General features: G+C 47.1%; 2 protein-coding genes across 3 annotated transcripts in view; both read left to right on the top strand.

Moving 5' to 3' along the window:
- kiaa0586 (KIAA0586 ortholog) overlaps window positions 1-22,681 on the top strand; it is a 122,815-nt gene that overhangs the window by 18,701 nt on the left and 81,433 nt on the right. The gene's annotated exons all lie outside the window — the stretch shown is intronic.
- irf2bpl (interferon regulatory factor 2 binding protein-like) lies at window positions 2,191-5,299 on the top strand. The gene has a single exon (XM_020487727.2). The coding sequence runs from the start codon at window positions 2,613-2,615 to the stop codon at window positions 4,620-4,622; it is 2,010 nt and encodes a 669-aa protein (XP_020343316.1). The 5' UTR covers window positions 2,191-2,612; the 3' UTR covers window positions 4,623-5,299.

Raw genomic sequence — 22,681 nt, 5'->3', positions numbered from 1 at the left:
TTTTGCTTTGTCATTATGGGGTATTGTGTGTAGATGGGGGGGGGGGGGGAGAGATTTAATCCATTCTAGAAGAAGGCTGAATAAGGCTTTTTCCACCATGTGGAAATAGTCAAGGCGTCTGAATACACTGTATCTGCATGCTGCTGGCAGTCTGCCAACATCTCAAATGAAAGAGCACTTTGAACTGCTGCCAAGTTTGGAGGAAAAGAGGAGCTGTCAGGCCTGCTTAATGTTGGCAGTTTGTACTTGGCAAGTCTCACCTTTTCCCAGAATTCATCTGTCTGGCAACTTGCCAGGTGCTTAGCGGAAGCAAAAAATTAACCCCTGCGCTTGACTGTGTGGGCCCCGCAAAATTTTCCACAAAGAGGGAGAGCGAGAGAGAGAGCTCAAGTTGGTGTGTGAGCAGCTCAGTGTATGCATGAGGGACCGTGGGGATTGCACAGGATCCTTTCAGGAAGGAGGGGAGCTCGAGGCTGGTGCTGAGGCAGACAGTGTGTAGAGTTATGTATCTGGTTGTTTTTGAAGTCGTCCGAGGCAGAATTAGATGATTTTAATATTGCCGCGATGTTGAGTTCTGCAAATGATATTTAAACTGCAGAACGACCACTTACATGGATGGATACATGTCGCTGGTTAGTTAGTTGATGTGGCATAGTTTTCTTATACGCTTATGTTTTAAGTCCATCCATATGTCTACAACACTGTGTTGCCACATGCTTTGAGGATCATTGACCTTTTATAACTGTACGATTGTGCTCCACGCTCGTCAGGCACAGCTATTTATAGTGTTGGAATAGTATTGAGCTTAGTGTTGGAGTAAATGGAACAAACAGACTTTTCTCTTGCCCGGCCCTGGTCTGTGTCTGCTCCAATTCTGTTGACTGATGATGGCTGTCTCTTTCATTGCCTGTCCTTCACAATCCCTGGAGCACAAATAAAGTGACAGTTGTCCACATAACAATCTCAGCTGCTGCCTGCTGCTGGTAGTCATAGAGCCTGCTCTGTCTGGCACCAACTCTGAAGAAAAACACCAATCCATCTTTTCTTTTAGTCCTGTTGTTGTTTCTAGCTTCCCCCGCCACTGGATGGGCTGGGAGAAAAATCATGTATTGCTGATGATTTTATATTGGGTATATAGTTAAGGAAGGCAGTTAATATGTTGAAGTGCAATCATCTAATTTGGTCTGACTTTGCATCCTACCGTGCTTCGCATATTTCATATACTGTGACTTCAGAGACATTATCAGTGTTTGTAATTACAGCCTGTACTGTACTCAAAACACCGTATTTACAACTACTCACCATTGTGCACACAGTACCCATTTAGCCTAAAAGCACGGTACAGTGAAAGCAACATTGTTTTGGGAAAGCGGCGGCATGGCGCTGACTCTTTCTTGACCGAGGCCATACTTGGCCCCTTCTTGGCTGGACGGAGGGAACACACCACCACCGTTCAGTACTGTGCCAGCGGTATGTGTAGACGGCAATATATTACTTTTCTTCCCTCCTCCCTCTGCTGCCTTACGCTGTTTTTCTTCCTCTTCCAGAAAATTCTGCTCCGCCTGCCTACTGGGTGTTGTTAATCAGGAAGGGGAGACTGGGGAAAGGGGGGAGGATGGATGGGGCGCAGTGCAGACTATGCTTGTCTGTACATAGGTTAACAATCAACATGTTGGGAACCCCTAGCTCGTGCTCAACTAGCCCAGTGTAATTATTAGAGGGTATTGCTGAGCTACCGCGATTTATTTTAGCCATCACACCGTGCTTAAAAAACAACAACATGTTCTTATGCATACAACTGTTATTGTAATCAACTGTTATTGTAATCACTCATATGCAATGAATCGGTTGCCAAATTCAATCAGATTAGCAGCATATTTTGGTCAGAAATGAACTGGATTACATAAAAGTAGACAACAGCCAGGCGTTTGTATTTTAACCAGGCGTTTTGTTTGATTCAGTGAGTAGTTTGATATAAAATCATGTATTATTCTGTCCTTGCATTGCAAGCACGACGCATAAGAAATTAGTTTGTTTCATTATCATAAATTGTTTTACCATATTGAAGGTTTAGTTTTGCTGACATAAGCAAAAGTAACCTGTTTGAAACAGAATAAATGTTTATTTAATAATAATGAATGGTATAATGATTACATCTAATATAAATGCCAATATTGTGCAAACCCGTATTCTGCTGCATGTAATTTGGTCAGCATCGTGCGCTCGTGTAGCCGAGCTCCCAGTCCATTCAGAAGATTAGGAGGGAGTGGTTTGAGTTTGCGCGTTTGGAAAGCAACAAGTGGCATGTCATTTGTTTCAAAGGAACTGCGGAACGTGGTGCTTGCGTCACTGCTCCAGCCAGGTGGCATTCCAATTGGGGAGAGGAGACGTGGAGGCACAATCAAAATTCCAAATCACAAACTAAGTAAGGATGTGAAGCGCGCTTAAAGCAAATTTCATTCCTACAACCCAACACTGCAAGTCACTGGCATCAGAAGTCAGGAGAGGAGCAGGAGAAGAAGAGGGTTTATTTTGTGTGACAAATTCACGGACTGAAAAGAATTCCAAACGAAGAATCTGGGGGAAAAGGACCAAGGCAAGGGACATTAAACATGTCTTCTGCACAAGTATCGTCATCTCGGAGACAGTCATGTTACCTGTGCGATTTACCCCGTATGCCGTGGGCTATGATTTGGGATTTTACGGAGGCAGTGTGCAGGGGTTGTGTGAATTATGAAGGTGCGGATCGGATCGAGTTTGTTATCGAAACTGCACGCCACCTCAAACGAGCTCATGGTTTCCAAGGGGGGAGATCCCCCGGTCCACCACCGCCGCCCACAGTAAAAACACAGTCGGCAATATCAGCCAAGGAGACGGTGCAAATCAGCCATGTGGATGGACCCTCTAAACAACAACAGTCGGGGATGGACCGCTACTCTCTGAGTGCGGAAAGACCTCGCTTTGACTACTCCAGTATTGGCGCCCATGCCAGCAGACTTCCCAATGGAATGAGCGGTCCAAATGGGTTCCCCAAACCGGACGATGGTCCCCCAGAACTGAACCGACAGAGCCCGAACTCCCGTCGGAGCCACGGTCTCGCTGCGGTCCCAGGACAAATGAACGTTCCCCCCAACCTTCTCCCACAGACCATGTTGAATGGACCCTCCTCGGCAACAGCCATAGCCCCGCATAGCCTGTCCAGCCGCCCCCCTCCCCCATCCATTGTGGGACCCTCTTTGTCCATGGCCGCTCAGTCCATGTCAGAACAGGGGAAACGACCAGGTTCTGTGTCGAGCACTGACCAAGAGAGAGATCTGAAAGAGAAACAGCGTAACGCAGAGGCTTTGGCTGAGCTCAGTGAAAGTTTAAGGAACAGAAACGAAGACTGGGGAAACAAACCCAAAATAGTAAGGGACACTTTGGTTACTCTTTCGAACAGCTCCCCGTTTGATGTGAGATTTAAAAAGGATCATTCACTCGTGGGTAGGGTGTTTGCTTTCGATGCAGTGTCAAAGCCTGGAATGGACTATGAATTGAAAATATTTGTCGAGTACCCAAGTGGATCTGGTAATATATTTTCCAGCGCATCAGGGGTGGCCAAACAAATGTATCAGGACTGCATGAAAGACTTTGGCAGAGGGCTTTCCTCGGGCTTTAAATATTTGGAGTATGAGAAAAAGCATGGTTCGGGGGACTGGCGACTCCTGGGTGATTTGTTGCCCGAATCCGTCCGATTCTTCAAAGAGGGGCTGGGGGTTGAAATGTTGCCTCAGCCCTACATCGATGCCAGCTGCCCATTGCTGCCCACTGCTTTGGTCAACATCCCTCGTGCCTTGCCATCTACGAGTGCACCGAGGACTGGCGTACGTAAGCGTAAAGCCTCCCCAGAACCTGACTCTGTAGAGAGCGCGCTGAAACTATCTGAACAAGAACAGCAGAGGCAGCAGTGGATGGCCAGCCAGAGCGAGGCGTTAAAACTGACCATGGCATCCGGATCATTCGGTGCCTCACACGGGGGACCTCCGCCGCTTGGCCCTGGCCATTCTGTTCACTCAAGTCGCGCCACACCCCCTGAATCTGCGCCCCAGAATGGACAGTCTCCAATGGCCGCGCTCATGTCTGTCGCGGACACGTTGGGCAATGCGCACTCTCCGAAGGACAACAACTCTGTTCACTCTACAACATCCACCAGACATAACAACAGCAGCCCAGTCTCCCCAGCCTCTGTTTCTGGGCAGAGGCGTTTGGCTTCCCGTAACGGAGAGCTCAATCTGGCCGGGACTCCCTCTCAGTCCAATGCGCATTCTGGCATGGAACAGGTCCACGCGCAAAACATTCCAGATTCTCCCATGGCAAACAACGGACCTCTGTGTTGTACCATTTGCCACGAACGTTTAGAGGATACCCATTTCGTTCAGTGTCCGTCAGTTCCCAACCATAAATTCTGTTTCCCTTGTTCTCGAGAGAGCATCAAAGCGCAGGGAGCAACTGGCGAGGTGTATTGTCCTAGCGGAGAGAAATGCCCCCTGGTAGGTTCTAATGTGCCTTGGGCGTTCATGCAAGGTGAGATAGCAACAATATTAGCTGGGGACGTTAAGGTAAAAAAGGAGAGAGACCCATAGGTGTGATCTATGGCTTCCCATAGAAACGTGAATTTTAGTCGAATATATACACGTGTGATTACTCAAAACGGACAAAAATAGTCGATGTACAGAGACGTTCTCCACCTCATGTCTGTTTTTTTTTTAAACAAAGGAACATGTGATGTCATGTCGCCTAATGTTATGGAGGGTGTTTTGACGGGTAGTAGTGTTGTATTTGGGTGGCAGTGACGAGTTAAAGCACTAACTTTATAATCACTGCTGCAGTTTTATTCCTTCCAATTAATGCACTTCTCTCATTATAAAAAGGCCAGTTTCTACTCCCAATGAATATATGTCTGTAAAATTAAACTACTCATAGTGAATATCCAATAACAGGTTACATTGCCCTAACTCCTGTATTGGGTACAAATCAATATGGGGACTTTTTTTTTTTCCTTATTTTATTTCATATCTTTAATTTTTAATGTTTTTTTACAGCAAATATCTCTTTTCATCTTGTGATCAAAAATATTTTACTACGTGTTATTAACTTCTCTTCCAGTTTGCTTTGATGATGCACGGATGCTTAAAAAGGTAGAGCAAAATGCTGTACATGAACGTAAACTGTTTGTTTATACATTTCTGTAGTAACAGAAGACTTGTAATGTGCCTTGGAGCTGAGTAAATTGTAATAAATTCCATTGATATTAACCCTGGGTGAAATGTCAGTTTTATTTAACAAGTTTAGACTGTTACAAACTCCGGGTCACCTGAGGTAGTATATTTCTCAACCATAGCATTTGAACTATTTACAATGTTGTCCCTGACATAAGATTTGCTCTAATTGGAGATGACAGCCTTTGACATTAACATCTGGTTCAAAAGTGTTTTATATTCATAAGTGTTTATTACACACACACCTTGCTGCAAAGCCAAGTTAACCATGTACTCAGATATATTTATATATATCTCAGATGATGCCAGGTTTTTATTCATAACCCCTTTCACTATGTCAAAGTAACATTGCTTTACATTCTACAGGGATGATCCCTGCTTAAATATTTTTCAATTTTAAATGAATGTTTTAGTCATTTAGCAGACACACTTGTCCAGAGCAACTTACAAGAGCAATTAGGGTTAAGTTTCTTGCTCAAGGGCACATTGACAGATCCCCCCCCCCTTCCCCCCCAAATGAGTATCACTTAGTTGCATCTATCTGAATGGCAAATAGGTTCCTTGCATTGGATATGCCCACAATTTCAACGGCTGTGCCTCTCGGCAAGACAAGAAAAAGCGGCCTCAACAAGTTGGCATTGAATGTCATGTTTGCTCTCCTCCAGGTGCTTGTAACAGTCAGCTGTTACGGCATGCTTCTCACTAACGACAGCTCATCTTTCTGATGGTTGTAGTATTGGTGCATGCTCAAGCAGTACTACGATTTCCCCGTGTTTACGCTGTGTGTGTGCGCTTCTGTCTGAAAATTGTTGCACATGCCTCCGTATAGCCAAAGGGAAGGCATTCCTCGTTTTCAATGCAGCAGGCAGGCGGTCATTGGACACGGTTCCTCACTGTTCCATTGGCCGGTGATAATATAGATATATAGCACGGTTGGTGCATGCCTGTTATGTAGCTGTGAGTCGCGCTTAATAGCCTAGCGCTGCTCTGGGTTATGGGGACAAATGGTCCTATGTACACACAGTCTGCAGCAGGCAGCATGGTTCCCAATCCCACGTGGCTCTGTGCCATGGAGCGCATAGAGCAGGTCGAGACTGGGAGGTCAGATAACCCCATAAATACCAACCAGGCTCAACTAGAGCCTTCTGTACGTGAGCTCGGGAAGAGATTAAGACAATGGCTGCTGTGTATGTCCCGGAAACATGTCCCAAACTAGTATCCTCTTCCCAAGAGCACCAACTGATGTACATGTATACTGGTTTAATTGAGGAGAGGAGCTATGATACGCCCGTTGAGGAGTATTTGGTCATGTGAAGGCAGCAGCCCAGATGTAGCCTAAGCCTAAACATTGGGCTGACGTGTCTGAGTTTAGATGGGGTCTGTCCTCCAGCCTGGGATTGTTGGAGGTGGCGGCCTTTGTACTTTATCATCCCTGCTCGTTGGTGGGTTATGAGATGGTTCTTTAGATAGAGAGGTGAGTAAGGACTTTTCCTCAGAGACCCCTGTCTTCTATGTAATGCTCTGACCAACTGCCCATAGTTAGTTTTGAATACTCTGTCCTGGTTACCGTCCCTGTTTCAAAGTAGGGTTTTTACCGCCTGGGGAATGCTATGGTCAAAATAATTGGTTGTACGCCAGAGGAAGACGGGGTTGTTAGTGTCGAGTTTCTCAAATTTGGTTCACACAAATTGGCTCATCAGTTCGAATAGAGAAAGCAGCTGTCTGAGTGAGTAAGCGACACCCCCTCCCCCCTTTCTCCAAGTCTGATTTAAAAACAAATCTCACACTCATTTTCTCACTTTTTTCATTTCCCAGACGGCATTATCCGACTATAGTATATCCAAAATAATCTCTCTATTTACCAACATGTGCACACCCCCAACAAAAACAGTCCTATAGAAACCTTAGGCTGGGATTGAGGCATTGAATCGTAGCGACCCATCTAATGGTGCATTGCAGTGCCTCAGTTTCCATTGGCCTATCTATCCCAGGTGCTGTGAGGCAACAAAGCACCTGGTTTGGGATGGAACATGTCTCTATTGTCATGCTAAAACAGAACAGAGCAGCCCTTCCATGGTTAAGGTGCCTTTGGCTGTCTCAATACTTTAGGTTTCAGGTTGCAGTGTGCATGCAAAGGAGGGAGCAGAGGCACCTACTCACTCAGACACCCCTCAGGGAAGGATCTCTCTCTCTTCTCTCTCTCTCCCTCTTGCTCTCGACCTGTTTAGAATTCACAAGACTCCTCACTCGTTAGATTCAAATGCAGCCTCACACACACACACACTCACGTCGTACCACCACCGCCTTCATTCTGAGTGCAAAACACTGTCTCTTTTCTTTTCTCTCCTTCAGACCTCTGAATTACCTGAGGTAACAAACTCTAGCCTCTCACTAGATTGCGTCTGGAATAGCTGATATGTTGCGTGAAATCCCGGAATCGGTTTAATTGATTAACACCTTCTATACTTATAGGTTGTCTGGTGAAAAAATGATGACTGTGAACTGAAAAGGGACCACATTTTCTTCAGACATTTTTCTGAAAGTGTCTATGTATATATGCCCTCCCTTTGCAACTTCTAAGAATTGCATGGATCACATCTAATCGGCTCAAATACATGTTTGAAAATATGGGCATTGTGAAAGTACGTCCGCGGCTGTTAGTGCCAAGCCGAACAGAGCGTGTGCAGTGTCATCGGGAGTAGGAGGAAGGCTGGTGTCGATGGAATTGCAGGGGGTTTCTGCTCCATCACATAGACCTAGGAGGGGAGGCCAAGCGAAAGAGGTCCTTCTGGTGCAACAGACGTCTGTCTGTCTGTTGTGTCTATCCTCAACTTAAGTGGTTGACTGATATCTCTGATGTCTTGAATGATGAGTTGCATCATTTCTTGGGGTATTGTCCCATAGGGCGGCCCAGCGTCCTCCAGTTTGGGTTTGGCCTCGGTAGGACCTCATTGTAAATAAGAATCTGTTGTTAACTGACTTGCCTAGTTAAAAAAAAAAAAACTCTAGAATGTAGTTTTTTTTTACGAGGTCAAAGGGGATTTTGTGTTATTGCCGTGCATAACCACTTAAACAGTTAATTCCAGCACCTCGTGACACATTTACCTCCAGAGAACAAACATATAACTGCTCATAACAGCAGCTACGTGATTATGAATGTTCTTCCGTTACAGTGTAGAAATATAATTCCAACCCCATTTCTCCTCAAACAAACCTAGTCTGGAGAGGCCAGGCTTTCAGTGGACTGTTTCAGCTTACATTCTCAAATCACATCAGTATGTTTTCCTTCTGTTGGCCAGCCAGGGATGCCAGCCTGTCTCCCCCTCCTCCCATTCCTCCCTTTCTCCCCAGCCAGGAAAAGTTTACAGCAGATGAAAATACCGCCTTCCCAAAGGTTACTCTGCAGTGCCACCGCTCTGCTCTGCTGTTGCCATGGGTTACCAACCTTGTTCAAAACATCATTTATTCAGGAATGTGCTGCGGACACAAAGGGGGGAGGGAGGGAGAGAGACGACAGACTGGTGGTTAACCCTGCGTGCGCTGGAAGGACTATGTGTTTCCCCTTACACAGACTCTCTTTTTGGTTAATTTCCGTCGTGCGTCGATTCAATATATATATATTTTTTGTTGCATCGAATAAAATGTTGCCTGCTTTTGTAACTTTGCTTTACTGGAGGTAATACTACATTACCCGAATAGCAACAAAACAATGCGCATGACATGCCTGGACGTATTCGGTGTGTCAAAGTATTTGTAACATATAGCAGATGGTTTACAAATGCACAAAAATCACAGGTCAGCTTTGAAATCCCAGCTTCCTTTATTCTCATAGAAACAAGCAAACCACTTTCATCTGGTCGAGACTCGAGCATGCTGTTTTTAGGGGGAGGGGAAGTGTGTGTGGGGAAAGGGTTTTGTTTTCCCTCCCAGTGTCTCAAAGCCCAGCCATTTATAGATGGTGATGTCAGCACTATCTTTCACAGCCCTGGGCCTCCTTACCAGATAATGTATGCACTCAAACATTCCTCTCTGGCGAATGAGCTGCCGGGAGCTGCAGGCGTGTGCCCTCCCTCCTGCCTCTTTGTGCGACGCACAGCCGCAGCGCGGAGAGGAATTTCTTTTTTTAAAATTCCCACTTATTTTCTCCTTCGTCCTCCCGCCTTATTTCTCAGAAAATAAAAAGAGCTGGAAAGGCTGAGTTTTTATTTTATTTATTGTGATCTCTTTTTAGAGCGTCTTCACTTAATTGATTTGATAGTTAGCTGGACAAATAAATCGATGTTGAATGCGTATTCTCTTTGGTTTTAATCACCTTTGAGGGCTGATCTGCAACGTCCTACTCGTTTTACATATGCATTTAGTCATAGGTGTTGTTTCCACTAGTGCATTTTAATTTGAATAGAATGTGTGTATACATGTCTGTCCAATTGTCCTCTTATCAATTTAATGTTTTAAATTGGTTGGCAGAGATTATTATTTTTTTTTAAAAATCAGGTTCCTTAATTGTCCAGTGCTGATACCATTTGGAAAGAATTACAAAACATTTGCTTTTCAAGGGAGATGCAGCCATTCTGAAGTTAACCGCCAAATCTTAGAGGGGACCCCCTGTTTAGTGGGGCACAAATAAAGGGGTGTTGTTTTTGGAAACACTGACAATAAGGTCACCAGTTTTCTCCTCTAGTTTCAAATGCTAGCACCTTCAGATTTGATTCTTTTTTTCTCTCTCTGTCCCGGCTGAAGTTAGCTAGTCTTGTTATACTCCTTATTGCATAATTCCTCATTTCCTCCTCATGTTTTTAAAGCCATCTGTAATTCTTCTCTCATGTTCAACGTGAGGAAGCTGGAGAAGGGAAGGAGTTAACTCCACCCTCAACACTCTGTTAGTACTGCCCCTGCAGTCCCTGGCATGCAGGCTGGAGAAATGTAGCGCTTTCATTCTCTGCCTTGTTTACACCAGGCTCTGGCAGCCATCTTAGGCTGCTGCCACAAGCAAGGGAAGGGGCGCTGAGCTGTGTGCTCCTCGGGTTTCTCCCCAGCCCTCCAAGAGCACAGAGTTCAGACGGCAGACTGCCATGAATATCAACTACTACTGGGGCCCACTGTTCTCTGCAACATTCATCCCACAGATGAGAATGTTCTGTACATTCACCCCTCAAGGATACATTGCTATAACTGCCTTTTTCCTGCATGCTCCCTTTCCCTCTAAGCTTCTGTTTGATATTTTGCATTGTTTGCATTCTTTTACTCCACACATGTTTCTTGTAATATAAGGCTCTCCTTTTGTCTTTTGTTAATCCATATTTAGAAAGGCCTGACAGATAGATAGCACATGCTCCGGGGGAGTCAGTCGACTGTATATCAGATAGCACATGCTCCGGGGGAGTCAGTCGACTGTATATCAGATAGCACATGCTCCGGGGGGAGTCAGTCGACTGTATATCAGATAGCACATGCTCCGGGGGGAGTCAGTCGACTGTGTGTCAGATAGCACATGCTTCGGGGGAGTCAGTCGACTGTATATCAGATAGCACATGCTCCGGGGGGAGTCAGTCGCCTGTGTGTCAGATAGCACATGCTCCGGGGGAGTCAGTCGACTGTGTGTCAGATAGCACATGCTTCGGGGGAGTCAGTCGACTGTATATCAGATAGCACATGCTCCGGGGGGAGTCAGTCGCCTGTGTATATCAGATAGCACATGCTCCGGGGGAGTCAGTCGACTGTGTGTCAGATAGCACATGCTTCGGGGGAGTCAGTCGACTGTATATCAGATAGCACATACTCCGGGGGAGTCAGTCAACTGTATATCAGATAGCACATGCTCCGGGGGGAGTCAGTCGACTGTGTGTCAGATAGCACATACTCCAGGGGGAGTCAGTCGCCTGTGTATATCAGATAGCACATGCTCCGGGGGAGTCAATCAACTGTATATCAGATAGCACATGCTCCGGGGGAGTCAGTCAACTGTATATCAGATAGCACATGCTCCGGGGGGAGTCAGTCGACTGTGTGTCGGATAGCACATGCTCCGGGGGGAGTCAGTCGCCTGTGTATATCAGATAGCACATGCTCCAGGGGGAGTCAGTCCCCTGTGTGTCAGATAGCACATGCTTCGGGGGAGTCAGTCGACTGTATATCAGATAGCACATGCTCCGGGGGGAGTCAGTCGCCTGTGTGTCAGATAGCACATGCTCCGGGGGAGTCAGTCGACTGTGTGTCAGATAGCACATGCTTCGGGGGAGTCAGTCGACTGTATATCAGATAGCACATGCTCCGGGGGGAGTCAGTCGCCTGTGTATATCAGATAGCACATGCTCCGGGGGAGTCAGTCGACTGTGTGTCAGATAGCACATGCTTCGGGGGAGTCAGTCGACTGTATATCAGATAGCACATACTCCGGGGGAGTCAGTCAACTGTATATCAGATAGCACATGCTCCGTGGGGAGTCAGTCGACTGTGTGTCAGATAGCACATGCTCCGGGGGGAGTCAGTCGCCTGTGTATATCAGATAGCACATGCTCCGGGGGAGTCAGTCAACTGTATATCAGATAGCACATGCTCCGGGGGAGTCAGTCAACTGTATATCAGATAGCACATGCTCCGGGGGGAGTCAGTCGACTGTGTGTCGGATAGCACATGCTCCGGGGGGAGTCAGTCGCCTGTGTATATCAGATAGCACATGCTCCAGGGGGAGTCAGTCCCCTGTGTGTCAGATAGCACATGCTCCGGGGGGAGTCAGTCGCCTGTGTGTCAGATAGCACATGCTCCGGGGGGAGTCAGTCGCCTGTGTGTCAGATAGCACATGCTCCGGGGGAGTCAGTCGACTGTGTGTCAGATAGCACATGCTTCGGGGGAGTCAGTCGACTGTATATCAGATAGCACATGCTCCGGGGGGAGTCAGTCGACTGTGTGTCAGATAGCACATGCTTCGGGGGAGTCAGTCGACTGTATATCAGATAGCACATGCTCCGGGGGGAGTCAGTCGCCTGTGTATATCAGATAGCACATGCTCCGGGGGAGTCAGTCGACTGTATATCAGATAGCACATGCTCCGGGGGGAGTCAGTCGACTGTGTGTCAGATAGCACATGCTCCGGGGGGAGTCAGTCACCTGTGTATATCAGATAGCACATGCTCCGGGGGAGTCAGTCAACTGTATATCAGATAGCACATGCTCCGGGGGAGTCAGTCAACTGTATATCAGATAGCACATGCTCCGGGGGAGTCAGTCAACTGTGTGTCGGATAGCACATGCTCCAGGGGGAGTCAGTCCCCTGTGTGTCAGATAGCACATGCTCCGGGGGGAGTCAGTCGCCTGTGTGTCAGATAGCACATGCTCCGGGGGAGTCAGTCACCTGTGTGTCAGATAGCACATGCTCCGGGGGGAGTCAGTCGACTGTGTGTCGGATAGCACATGCTCCGGGGGGAGTCAGTCGCCTGTGTATATCAGATAGCACATGCTCCAGGGGGAGTCAGTCCCCTGTGTGTCAGATAGCACATGCTCCGGGGGGAGTCAGTCGCCTGTGTGTCAGATAGCACATGCTCCGGGGGGAGTCAGTCGCCTGTGTGTCAGATAGCACATGCTTCGGGGGAGTCAGTCGACTGTATATCAGATAGCACATGCTCCGGGGGGAGTCAGTCGACTGTGTGTCAGATAGCACATGCTTCGGGGGAGTCAGTCGACTGTATATCAGATAGCACATGCTCCGGGGGGAGTCAGTCGCCTGTGTGTCAGATAGCACATGCTCCGGGGGAGTCAGTCGACTGTGTGTCAGATAGCACATGCTTCGGGGGAGTCAGTCGACTGTATATCAGATAGCACATGCTCCGGGGGGAGTCAGTCGACTGTGTGTCAGATAGCACATGCTTCGGGGGAGTCAGTCGACTGTATATCAGATAGCACATGCTCCGGGGGGAGTCAGTCGCCTGTGTATATCAGATAGCACATGCTCCGGGGGAGTCAGTCGACTGTATATCAGATAGCACATGCTCCGGGGGGAGTCAGTCGACTGTGTGTCAGATAGCACATGCTCCGGGGGGAGTCAGTCGCCTGTGTATATCAGATAGCACATGCTCCGGGGGAGTCAGTCAACTGTATATCAGATAGCACATGCTCCGGGGGAGTCAGTCAACTGTATATCAGATAGCACATGCTCCGGGGGGAGTCAGTCGACTGTGTGTCGGATAGCACATGCTCCGGGGGGGGGGGGGGTCAGTCGCCTGTGTATATCAGATAGCACATGCTCCAGGGGGAGTCAGTCCCCTGTGTGTCAGATAGCACATGCTCCGGGGGGAGTCAGTCGCCTGTGTGTCAGATAGCACATGCTCCGGGGGGAGTCAGTCGCCTGTGTGTCAGATAGCACATGCTTCGGGGGCGTCAGTCGACTGTATATCAGATAGCACATGCTCCGGGGGGAGTCAGTCGACTGTGTGTCAGATAGCACATGCTTCGGGGGAGTCAGTCGACTGTATATCAGATAGCACATGCTCCGGGGGGAGTCAGTCGCCTGTGTATATCAGATAGCACATGCTCCGGGGGAGTCAGTCGACTGTATATCAGATAGCACATGCTCCGGGGGGAGTCAGTCGACTGTGTGTCAGATAGCACATGCTCCGGGGGGAGTCAGTCGCCTGTGTATATCAGATAGCACATGCTCCGGGGGAGTCAGTCAACTGTATATCAGATAGCACATGCTCCGGGGGAGTCAGTCAACTGTATATCAGATAGCACATGCTCCGGGGGGAGTCAGTCGACTGTGTGTCGGATAGCACATGCTCCGGGGGGAGTCAGTCGACTGTGTGTCGGATAGCACATGCTCCGGGGGGAGTCAGTCGACTGTGTGTCAGATAGCACATGCTCCGGGGGAGTCAGTCGACTGTGTGTCAGGGCATCCTTTGTCTCGGGACTTGACTGGTCTAACATTGTGATAACAACCACATAATGAAAATAGTTAACATGAAGAGCACAGCATTCCCTTGGTTAAGATAACCTTACTCTGTCATTGGGAATGAAAGACACTCAAGTAAAATGTTATATGTCACATGCACCAAATACAACAGGTGTAGACTTTACCATGAAATGCTTACTTGCGAGCACTTTCCCAACAATGCAGAGTTCATAAATAAGACAAATAAGCACAATAAAAAAGGAAATACTTACACAATAAAATAACATTAGCAAGGCTAATAGGTAACTAGTTCCTTGTTGGGTATCTGGCATGTACCGTGTCAATGTAATTGAGGTAATACTGCATGCACATGTAGGGGTGCAATTCACTAGGCAATCGGAATAGTGTGTGTTGGAGTGTCAGTGTAGTATGTGTGAGTGTGTGGCTAGAGTCCAGTGAGTGTAAATAGAGCCTGTGAAAGAGAGAACGTGCAACAAAAATGAGGGGTCAATGCAAATAGTCAGGGTGGCCATTTGATTAACTGTTCAGCAGTCTCATGGCTTGGAGGTAGAAGCTGTTCAGGTGCCTTTTGGTCCAGACTTGGTACTCCAGTACCGCTTGCTGTGCAGAGGGAACAGTCTATGACTTGGGTGGCTGGAGTCTTTGAACATTTTTAGGGACTTCTTCTGACACCGCCTGGTATAGAGGTCCAGGATGGCAGGGAGCTCAGCCCCAGTGATGTACTGGGCCGTATACGCACTACCATATGTAGCGCCTCACAGTCGAATGCCAAGCAGTTGCCATACCAAGCGGTGATGAAATCAGTCAAGATGCTCTCAATGGTGCAGCAGTCAAACTTTTTGAGGATCTGGGGACCCATGCCAAATCTTTTCAGCCTCCTGAGGGGGAAAAGGAATTGACGTGCCCTCTTCACAACTGTGTTTGTGTGTTCGGACCATGATGGGTCTTTAGTGATGTGGACACTGAGGAACTTGAAGCTCTCAAACCGCTCCACTACAGCCCCGTCGGTGTGAATGGGGGTGTGCTCGGCCCTCCGTATCATCTCCTTTGTCTGAGTCATGTGTTTCAAGTCATTTAACATATAACTGCAACAAGCGATAACTAGGATGTAGCCATGGCCTAGATTTTACATCAAGTAGGTCTGTAGGCCGTCACGTCACCACACTATTCAATTGTTTTCCATTGGCAACAACCGCTGATGAGAGGAAGCTAACAGCCTTGTGTCCTCTCAGGCATGGCAGAATTTCCATATCTAAGGCCAGGCCTCAACGGCTCTCTGTTGACATTTGGAATCCTCTCTCTGAGGAGTTTACTCTGACACTCTCCTGATCTTTCCCTCTAACCGTTTGCTGTGAATTGTCAATGGAGGACGACTCCTTGTAGGGGGGGGGGGCTTTCTGAGGGGAACAACAACCCCCAACGCAATCCACACTGACTGACCACCTTTCATTCAGCTCTGTCCAGTTCACTGGTTTTGTCTTGTAAATTATAACAGTGTGAGACTCCTTTCCCTGGCCCAAACAAACAGCATGTCATAGAAAGTGTCGGTGTGGTGTTTCCAAAACATCACACAGAGAAAATGAATTGGAGATTACATGACATTATTCCTACATTATACTTCCAACCCACTACAGCCAGCCAGGGTCGACATCACCTTCATTTCCAGTGTGATCACTATTTCTACACACTGTAGGGGATGGGGATCTGTGGACAGTGTTGCCAGATTCTATTGACACTTTCCAGCTCTATCAGAGCCAATAGGCTATGAGACCCCACACAATGTGTGTGTGTCTGTGTGTTTGGTGTGCTGTAGTACAGCTGCAGTCACCTCCCTCCGACTCCCTTCATCATCTCGTCACCTTGGTCAAGTGTGGATCGTTCCCTCTCTCTCTCTCCAAACATCTGTCGTGTGAATGAGGCTGCGATGGCTGATGCTAATTGAGGTGCTATAGCTAGCTGCCTGTCGTGTCTATCTACTGTCAAACTGCAGACGTGGCAGACTTCCTCTCGCACTTCCTCACACAGCTGACAAAAGTCTTTGAAAATGAAAGTTTCAATGATCCCTGTTGGGTTTCTGGCATGAACTAATAAATAGCGCTACTTTCCATTGAATTCAGTCTAGAAATACGCTGTTAATACTTATCAAAGAAAGTAGCCTTTTCACATTCAGACCTTATTTCTTTATGTAATACACTACAAAGAAATGTGTCTTGGAAAATGGTGTAATTTGGGGCTGGCTGCTGTGGGGGTAACAGTATTGGGCTCTTAGCACAGTTTGGAGCCGACTGGTACATGACGTATTCAGAGAGATGGCTATGTGTTCAAGCAGCAGTTGAGTCTTGGATGGCCTGAGCTGCCCCCTCAGTGCCAAAAACACACGTTCTTTTATATGAGAGACAAAGAGCCATACCTTCCCTGTCCAGCTAATAAAGACAGTAGCCTGTTCTGTTTTGCAGCAGTCAGCGGCATCGTGTTGCTGCCTGAGCTCCACTCCTTTCCCCTTTCGCTCCGCTAGCTACATACTATTGAAATTTGATGGTTGGTGGTTTTGCACAAATGAGCTGCAACTTTCCCTAGAGGTCAACATATAGCATGCTGTATATGCTAATCTGATTCTGTACCTTTTTGGTACTGGAAAACAGATCTGCTAATAAATGAAATATGCACATTGTAAATAGTAATTTCATGCATGGTGATGTGCTGTATGACATGATGTAGGAGAATAACTGTATTATGTACTCCTAATGATCATTTGTGAGTGATGGAAGTGCCAGTTGACATCTATCACAAGGAATACTTTGCAGTAAGGTGTATATAACTAGTTACCTAACTGCCAAGTAATAGCATCTGTGTATGGCATGTAGTTATTTTGATTGCAAGGGGGGATTACTTTTCAAGCAGCATGCCATTATTGAATTCCATTTCCTGATTGAAAGCATTAAGGTATTACTTCACATTTTTACACACACACTATTATAAATCAAGACGAAGGGTAGCTCTAGCCTCCTCCCTTCCTCCTGCAGTAACCCCCTAGCTACCTGCGGTAAAGGGAATAGTACATCGTGTCTGTCATGAACTGTTGTGCACTAACCGAGCCACCGCACAGCTTCCACCAGATGCCTGTTACCATGGCGACGGAGCCATCGGGTGATGCTGATTGGATGGCGTGGAGTTGTTTTTTAAAATGTTGTTTTTTTTACCTCAATTGTCTCCAAAGGATTGTGTTTTTCTACTGGCGCTTTTCTCCCTCCAGAATGAATTTGAATGATAGTCTGCTGCATCCTGTGAGCTCTGCTATCTTTGGGATTAATTTAAAAACCTGATTACTACAGCACCTGATTATAAGGGGGGGGGGGGGGGGGGGTTGTGATGGATTCTGACTATGAAAAATGACTAGTTTTGTGTGCTGCTCCAGCCTGTAACTGAAAGACATAACGGAGCCAGGTAGTGGGTATGTTCCATTATGCGATGGGAGGCCTATTTTTGTCATATGAATGGATAGGTCTCAATGCATAGCACATCTGACCTGACCAGTTCTCTACTCCAGTTGAGAAAGGATGCATGTGTTTCAGCGCTGCCCAGGTGTAAAAGACATTACAGAAACTCAGCCAGAACGACGCTAAATGAACATGGCGCTTTCCTGGTTTACAACAAGGAAACTGGTGCTTGTGTCCTAAATAGCACCCTATTCCCTATATAGTGCCTGTGGGGCATGGTCAGAAGCAGTGCACTATAAAGGGAGCAGTGTGTCATTTGGGACGCAGACCAGATTTGTCTTGGTTAGTTAATTCCTGAGGTAAAATAGTAATTGCTCATCTGAGGTTATGTTTCAGATTCATGAGGCTCATTCATCTCTAAAATGCTACCAGCCAGTGTACTAAGTGTGAATACATTCCCTCACAGTGGCCAACACAGAACTGCCTGTGTACACTGCCAGGAGGACTCCTACAGGCCATTCCACGGTAGTGCGTCCACTGTCCAGCCACATGACGCATCCAGCCAGTGTGCTGCAGCCTCCCTGCCTGTCTGTCGTCTGTACGGCCTCCCCCTCCAGTGTGATTAATGGAGCTCTGTTCATCCCCCTGCCCCCCCCCCCCCCCCCCCTCCCCTCCTCTCACCCCTCTCTGGACCACTGCTCACCCCCCACAGCCTGCGCTCTGTTTACCTGAAGACAGTGGATACACTTTAGTCTCTGGTATTTCTAGGCAACAGACATTTCCAAGTTTCAAGCCTCTGGTATAAGAGAGCGTCTGTGGTATACCTGCTGTGTTCTCTCCAAACTGCCTTGTCCATCATACTGCCGTGTCTCTTTGGAAACCACTGTAGAATACTGATGGTCAGTTCCAAAAGTAAATAGTTGCTATCTTACAGCACTACTGCCTACTGTCTGACCGTGTGTGTGTGCCCAGTTCTGTCCGTTCTACCAGTCATGTTAACAGAGCTGTGGTTCAGGCTAATTCTGGCCCAATGTTGCAGGGGAGACCGGAGCAGTCCGCCAAACATGGCCTGAACAGGGCCGGTCTGTTGGGTTTGTTTGGTTAACAGCCTCTTGGGTTACCCAAGCGGAGAGAGGACTCAGGCACGACTTTCTATTAGGTGTGTTATGATGACGGGTGAGGTTGTTGAAGAAATGAGACGTTATGGCTCAGAAAGCAGCTGTGGAGTATCATATAATACCTTAGTTTGTAGCCATGGTGGCTGGGTCACAAGAGAAAGAAAGAACAGAAGGATAGATGGATGTCTGGTTGCCGCTGGTTCTACTACTGCGGCTCGTTCCGGTCTGCTACGCATTCAGCCTCAGTCAGTCAATGGGAGGACTGCTCTGGTGTCCTCTGCACTGCTTCTCTCTGTCTCTGCTCTGTTCTCTCTGTCTCTGCTCTGTTCTCTGCGCGGGGGGGAGGAGCAGCCAGCCAATGTCATTTTGATGTGACGAGCAGAGATGACACGGGCAGAAATAGCCCCCCGCTTACTCATTTAGCCGCTTGGTCCCAGTCTGCCCCAAACCCACTTGGCAGTTAATGTCTCCTCAGCCAATCACAGCCAGCTCTGTTGCTAGGTAATGGCTCCCTGGCCTCGCCTTTGAGGTATGCTAATATGCTGCTGCCTCTGCCACTGGTGCATCCTCTCGGTGATGGGGAGGACTAGGAGATGCCTCTTACAAGTGAGCGTTTGTCTTTCTGAGAGGGGAGGAGAGGAAATTGAAATGCAGGAGAGAGGAGGACATGTTGAGGTGGAGAAAAACAAGGAGGGGACTGACGGGAGGGATAGACGGACAGAAAATGGAATCGGGAGGAAGTGGTAAAAACAGACCTTTTCGTCCCTTAAGGTTCACGTCCACTGAATGAATCACCACAGCACTTGATGATAGGACCAATGCTTTTGGATAGTTGGGTGGGTGTATTTTACCAGCCTGGCAGTGTAGGCCAGGGCACAGGGCTGTGAAGACAGAGAGACTCACTGTGGTGTGAAGACATTCATTGAGGAGTGTGTTTTTTTTCAATCTGCAGTAGATATGATGTATTTAAGAGCATCTCTGGCTCTGCAGTACTCAGGTCCGTGTTCAGTTCCACTCCCTGTAATGTGTAGTATAACTCTGCCTGCCTTACCCAGCCAGTCACAGTCCCATTCCCAGACAGCCTGTTAAATACAGCGGGTCCTTTGACAAGCAGGCAGGCCTCTCACTCACTATATTAGGCTGTCCCTCCCTGCCTGCTTGCCCCATTAAACCGATCTGCAGCTATTAAATCAGCTTGTACTGTTCTGTTCATAGCCAAAACACATGGCTACGGCGCCCCTTACCATGGGCAGATCTGGAAGCTGTTAGGATTTTACCAGTTAGAAATTCTGCAATGCTGTATGTTAAGGGTTAATGTATTGAACTATTTTAGGCAGTTGGAATTGCAAATACACCATTGTCCTTTTGTCTAGCTAACTCTCTGCGCCATATTATTGCAGTTAGTTAGATGAGACACAATGGCCTTGCACACCCTCCTTGGTTGTGGTAATACGCACATGGCTTTATGTGTAGTGCGAAAACATACTCTTCACTGTTACCGAGGAGTATTCATTTACAATATTCATACATTGAATTGGGGACAGAGGACTTGGAGAGGGAGGGACGGGGGTTGATAGTCTGTTAGTAGCCCAAGGACCCAGCAGCACAATGTGGACGGATGGAATGGGTTCAAATTCCGAGATGCGGCATGCGATAAGAAGCCCCATTATGATGTGTTTATATTTAGGAGGAAGTAGGAGCCTGTTATGCCCGCTGCATAATTCCAGCCTCTTTATCCAACAGCACAGCATAATGCTTAGTTGGGACTTTCTGCCTTGGGAGAGACTAACTAAATCCACATTTTCTATGATTAAGTAGCAGCCTGCCTGCCAGCCACCAGAATAAATACGCCCCCGAAAAACACTCCAAGACAAACATAAATATGTATGGCCAGCATCCATCTGTCCGCATGCCCCCATTTGTTATATAAAAAGGACCTATACAGTCATAAAAAATGCTTGAGCTATATATTAACACAGATAAATATGAATGAGGAATGCGTCTACTGGGGGGACTGATGGACGGATGCGCTTTAATAACAAGCGTGTGTGTGTGGGTGGGTTGTGTGTGCTGTGAGCTGCTGAGCGCTGGGCTAGGATGAGGGGAGGGCTGTGTGGCCAGAACACAGTAGTGAGTAGAATACTAATGCATCCATATACCTTTTTGTTCTGAGTCTTTCTCTCCCTGACAGCTTTTCTCTCTCTCTCTCTCTCTCTCTCTCTCTATCTATCTATATCTATCTATCTATCTATCTAGATTCTACGTTGAACGAAAATATTACCACAACATGTGAAGTGTTCTTCCCATGTTTCATGAGCTGAAATCAAAGATCCAAGAATTGTTCCACAAGCACAACAAGCTTATTTCTCTCAAATTGTGTGCACACATCTGTTTACATCCCTGTTAGTGCGCATTTCTCCTTTGCCAAGATAATCCATCCATCTGGCAGGTGTTAAACAGCATGATCATTACACAGGTGCACCTTGTGCTGGGGACAATAAAAGGACACACTAAAATGTGCAGTTTGGTCACACAGCACAATGCTGCAGTTTTGAGGGAGCGTGCAATTGGCATGCTGACTGCAGGAATGGCTACCAGAGTGGTCGCCAGAGAATTTAATGTTCATTTCTCTACCATAAACCGCCTCCAATGTCATTTGAGAGAATTTGGCAGTATGCCCAACCGGCCTCACAACCGCAGACCACGTGTAACCACGCCAGCCCAGGACCCCCACATCCGGCTTCTTCACCTGCGGGGTCGTCTGAGACCATATACCCGGATAGCTGATCAAACTGAGGAGTATTTCCATCTGTAAAAAAACTCATTCCGATTGGCTGGGCCTGACTCCCCACCCATGGCTGCTCCCCTGCCCAGTCATGTGAAATCCATAGATTAGAACCTAATGAATGTATTTCAATTGACTGATTTCCTTATGTGAACTGTAACTCAGTAAAATTGAGTCATAAACTAGTCATCTCACTAGATTAATGGATAACTACTGTTCAACACTGTTTTTGTCATGAATTACTGAGAAAAATAGCAGAATTATGATGGCTGCACCGATCGAACAGGGTTTCTGTGGTTGTTAGTGTGTGTGCTCGTGCGTGCGTGTCTCCTCAGAATGAGGCAGCAGACGAGAGATCCCACATGCTGCGTTGTTCCCCTGAGATACAGTTGCTATGTTGAGCATCATTAATTCATACAGTGACCTTGACCACCTTGATAAAAACATTGATTTTACTTCCTCCCTTTTCATCGTTATCATGAAAATTCAGTCAATTCTGCCTCTTGTTCAGGACCCTGAAGGTCCAACACATCACTGACATATTCAGGGAAATTGCTTTTAAATTACATTGAGAAGAGGCTTCTCAGCAACCCCTACTTTTATCAGTGCATGGAAAGAAATGACTATAACCATTCATGATATCCAATTTCACTTTGCCCAGAGCTCTGGGGTTGAATGAAATGTGGTTGAACTTGTGTGTGGTCAAAGTATGGTACTTTCAGTTCAGACTCCACTGAAAATAATTGGCTAAACCAAATCCAGGCTTTTGATGTCATATAAAGCGGAAACGTTGAATGGTTCTGACTACAAAGCCGGGTCGGCATCAGGCTACAATAGGATGAACAAGGCTACACCACCTGAGTGTGAATGAATGGGCTTGTGGAAAGCAGAATCGTTTTCACCAACATCTTACGCAAGAAAGTGCTCGTGACTCTGCGGTCGAGCAACTGCTCGCTCCTTGAGTGCATGCAGCAGGAGAGGGAGAAAGCGGACTCGAGTATCAAACGGAGTAAACTCAAGACATAGGAGATGATTGTGGACTACAGGAAAAAGAGGACCGAGCACGCCCCCATTCTCATTGACGGGGCTGTAGTGGAGAAGGTTGAGAGCTTCAAGTTCCTTGGCGTCCACATCAACAACAAACTAACATTGTCCGAGCACACCAAGACAGTCGTGAA

The sequence above is a fragment of the Oncorhynchus kisutch genome, linkage group LG7 (assembly GCF_002021735.2).
Source record: "Oncorhynchus kisutch isolate 150728-3 linkage group LG7, Okis_V2, whole genome shotgun sequence".
NCBI classification, from domain to species: Eukaryota; Metazoa; Chordata; class Actinopteri; order Salmoniformes; family Salmonidae; genus Oncorhynchus; species Oncorhynchus kisutch.
The sequence above is the reverse complement of the archived record's forward strand: the minus strand, read 5'-3'. Positions and strand labels throughout refer to the sequence as shown.

Bases quoted from the DNA above. Each gene is read 5' to 3' on its own strand.
- irf2bpl (XM_020487727.2), top strand. From the start codon at position 2,613: ATGTCTTCTGCACAAGTATCGTCATCTCGGAGACAGTCATGTTACCTG.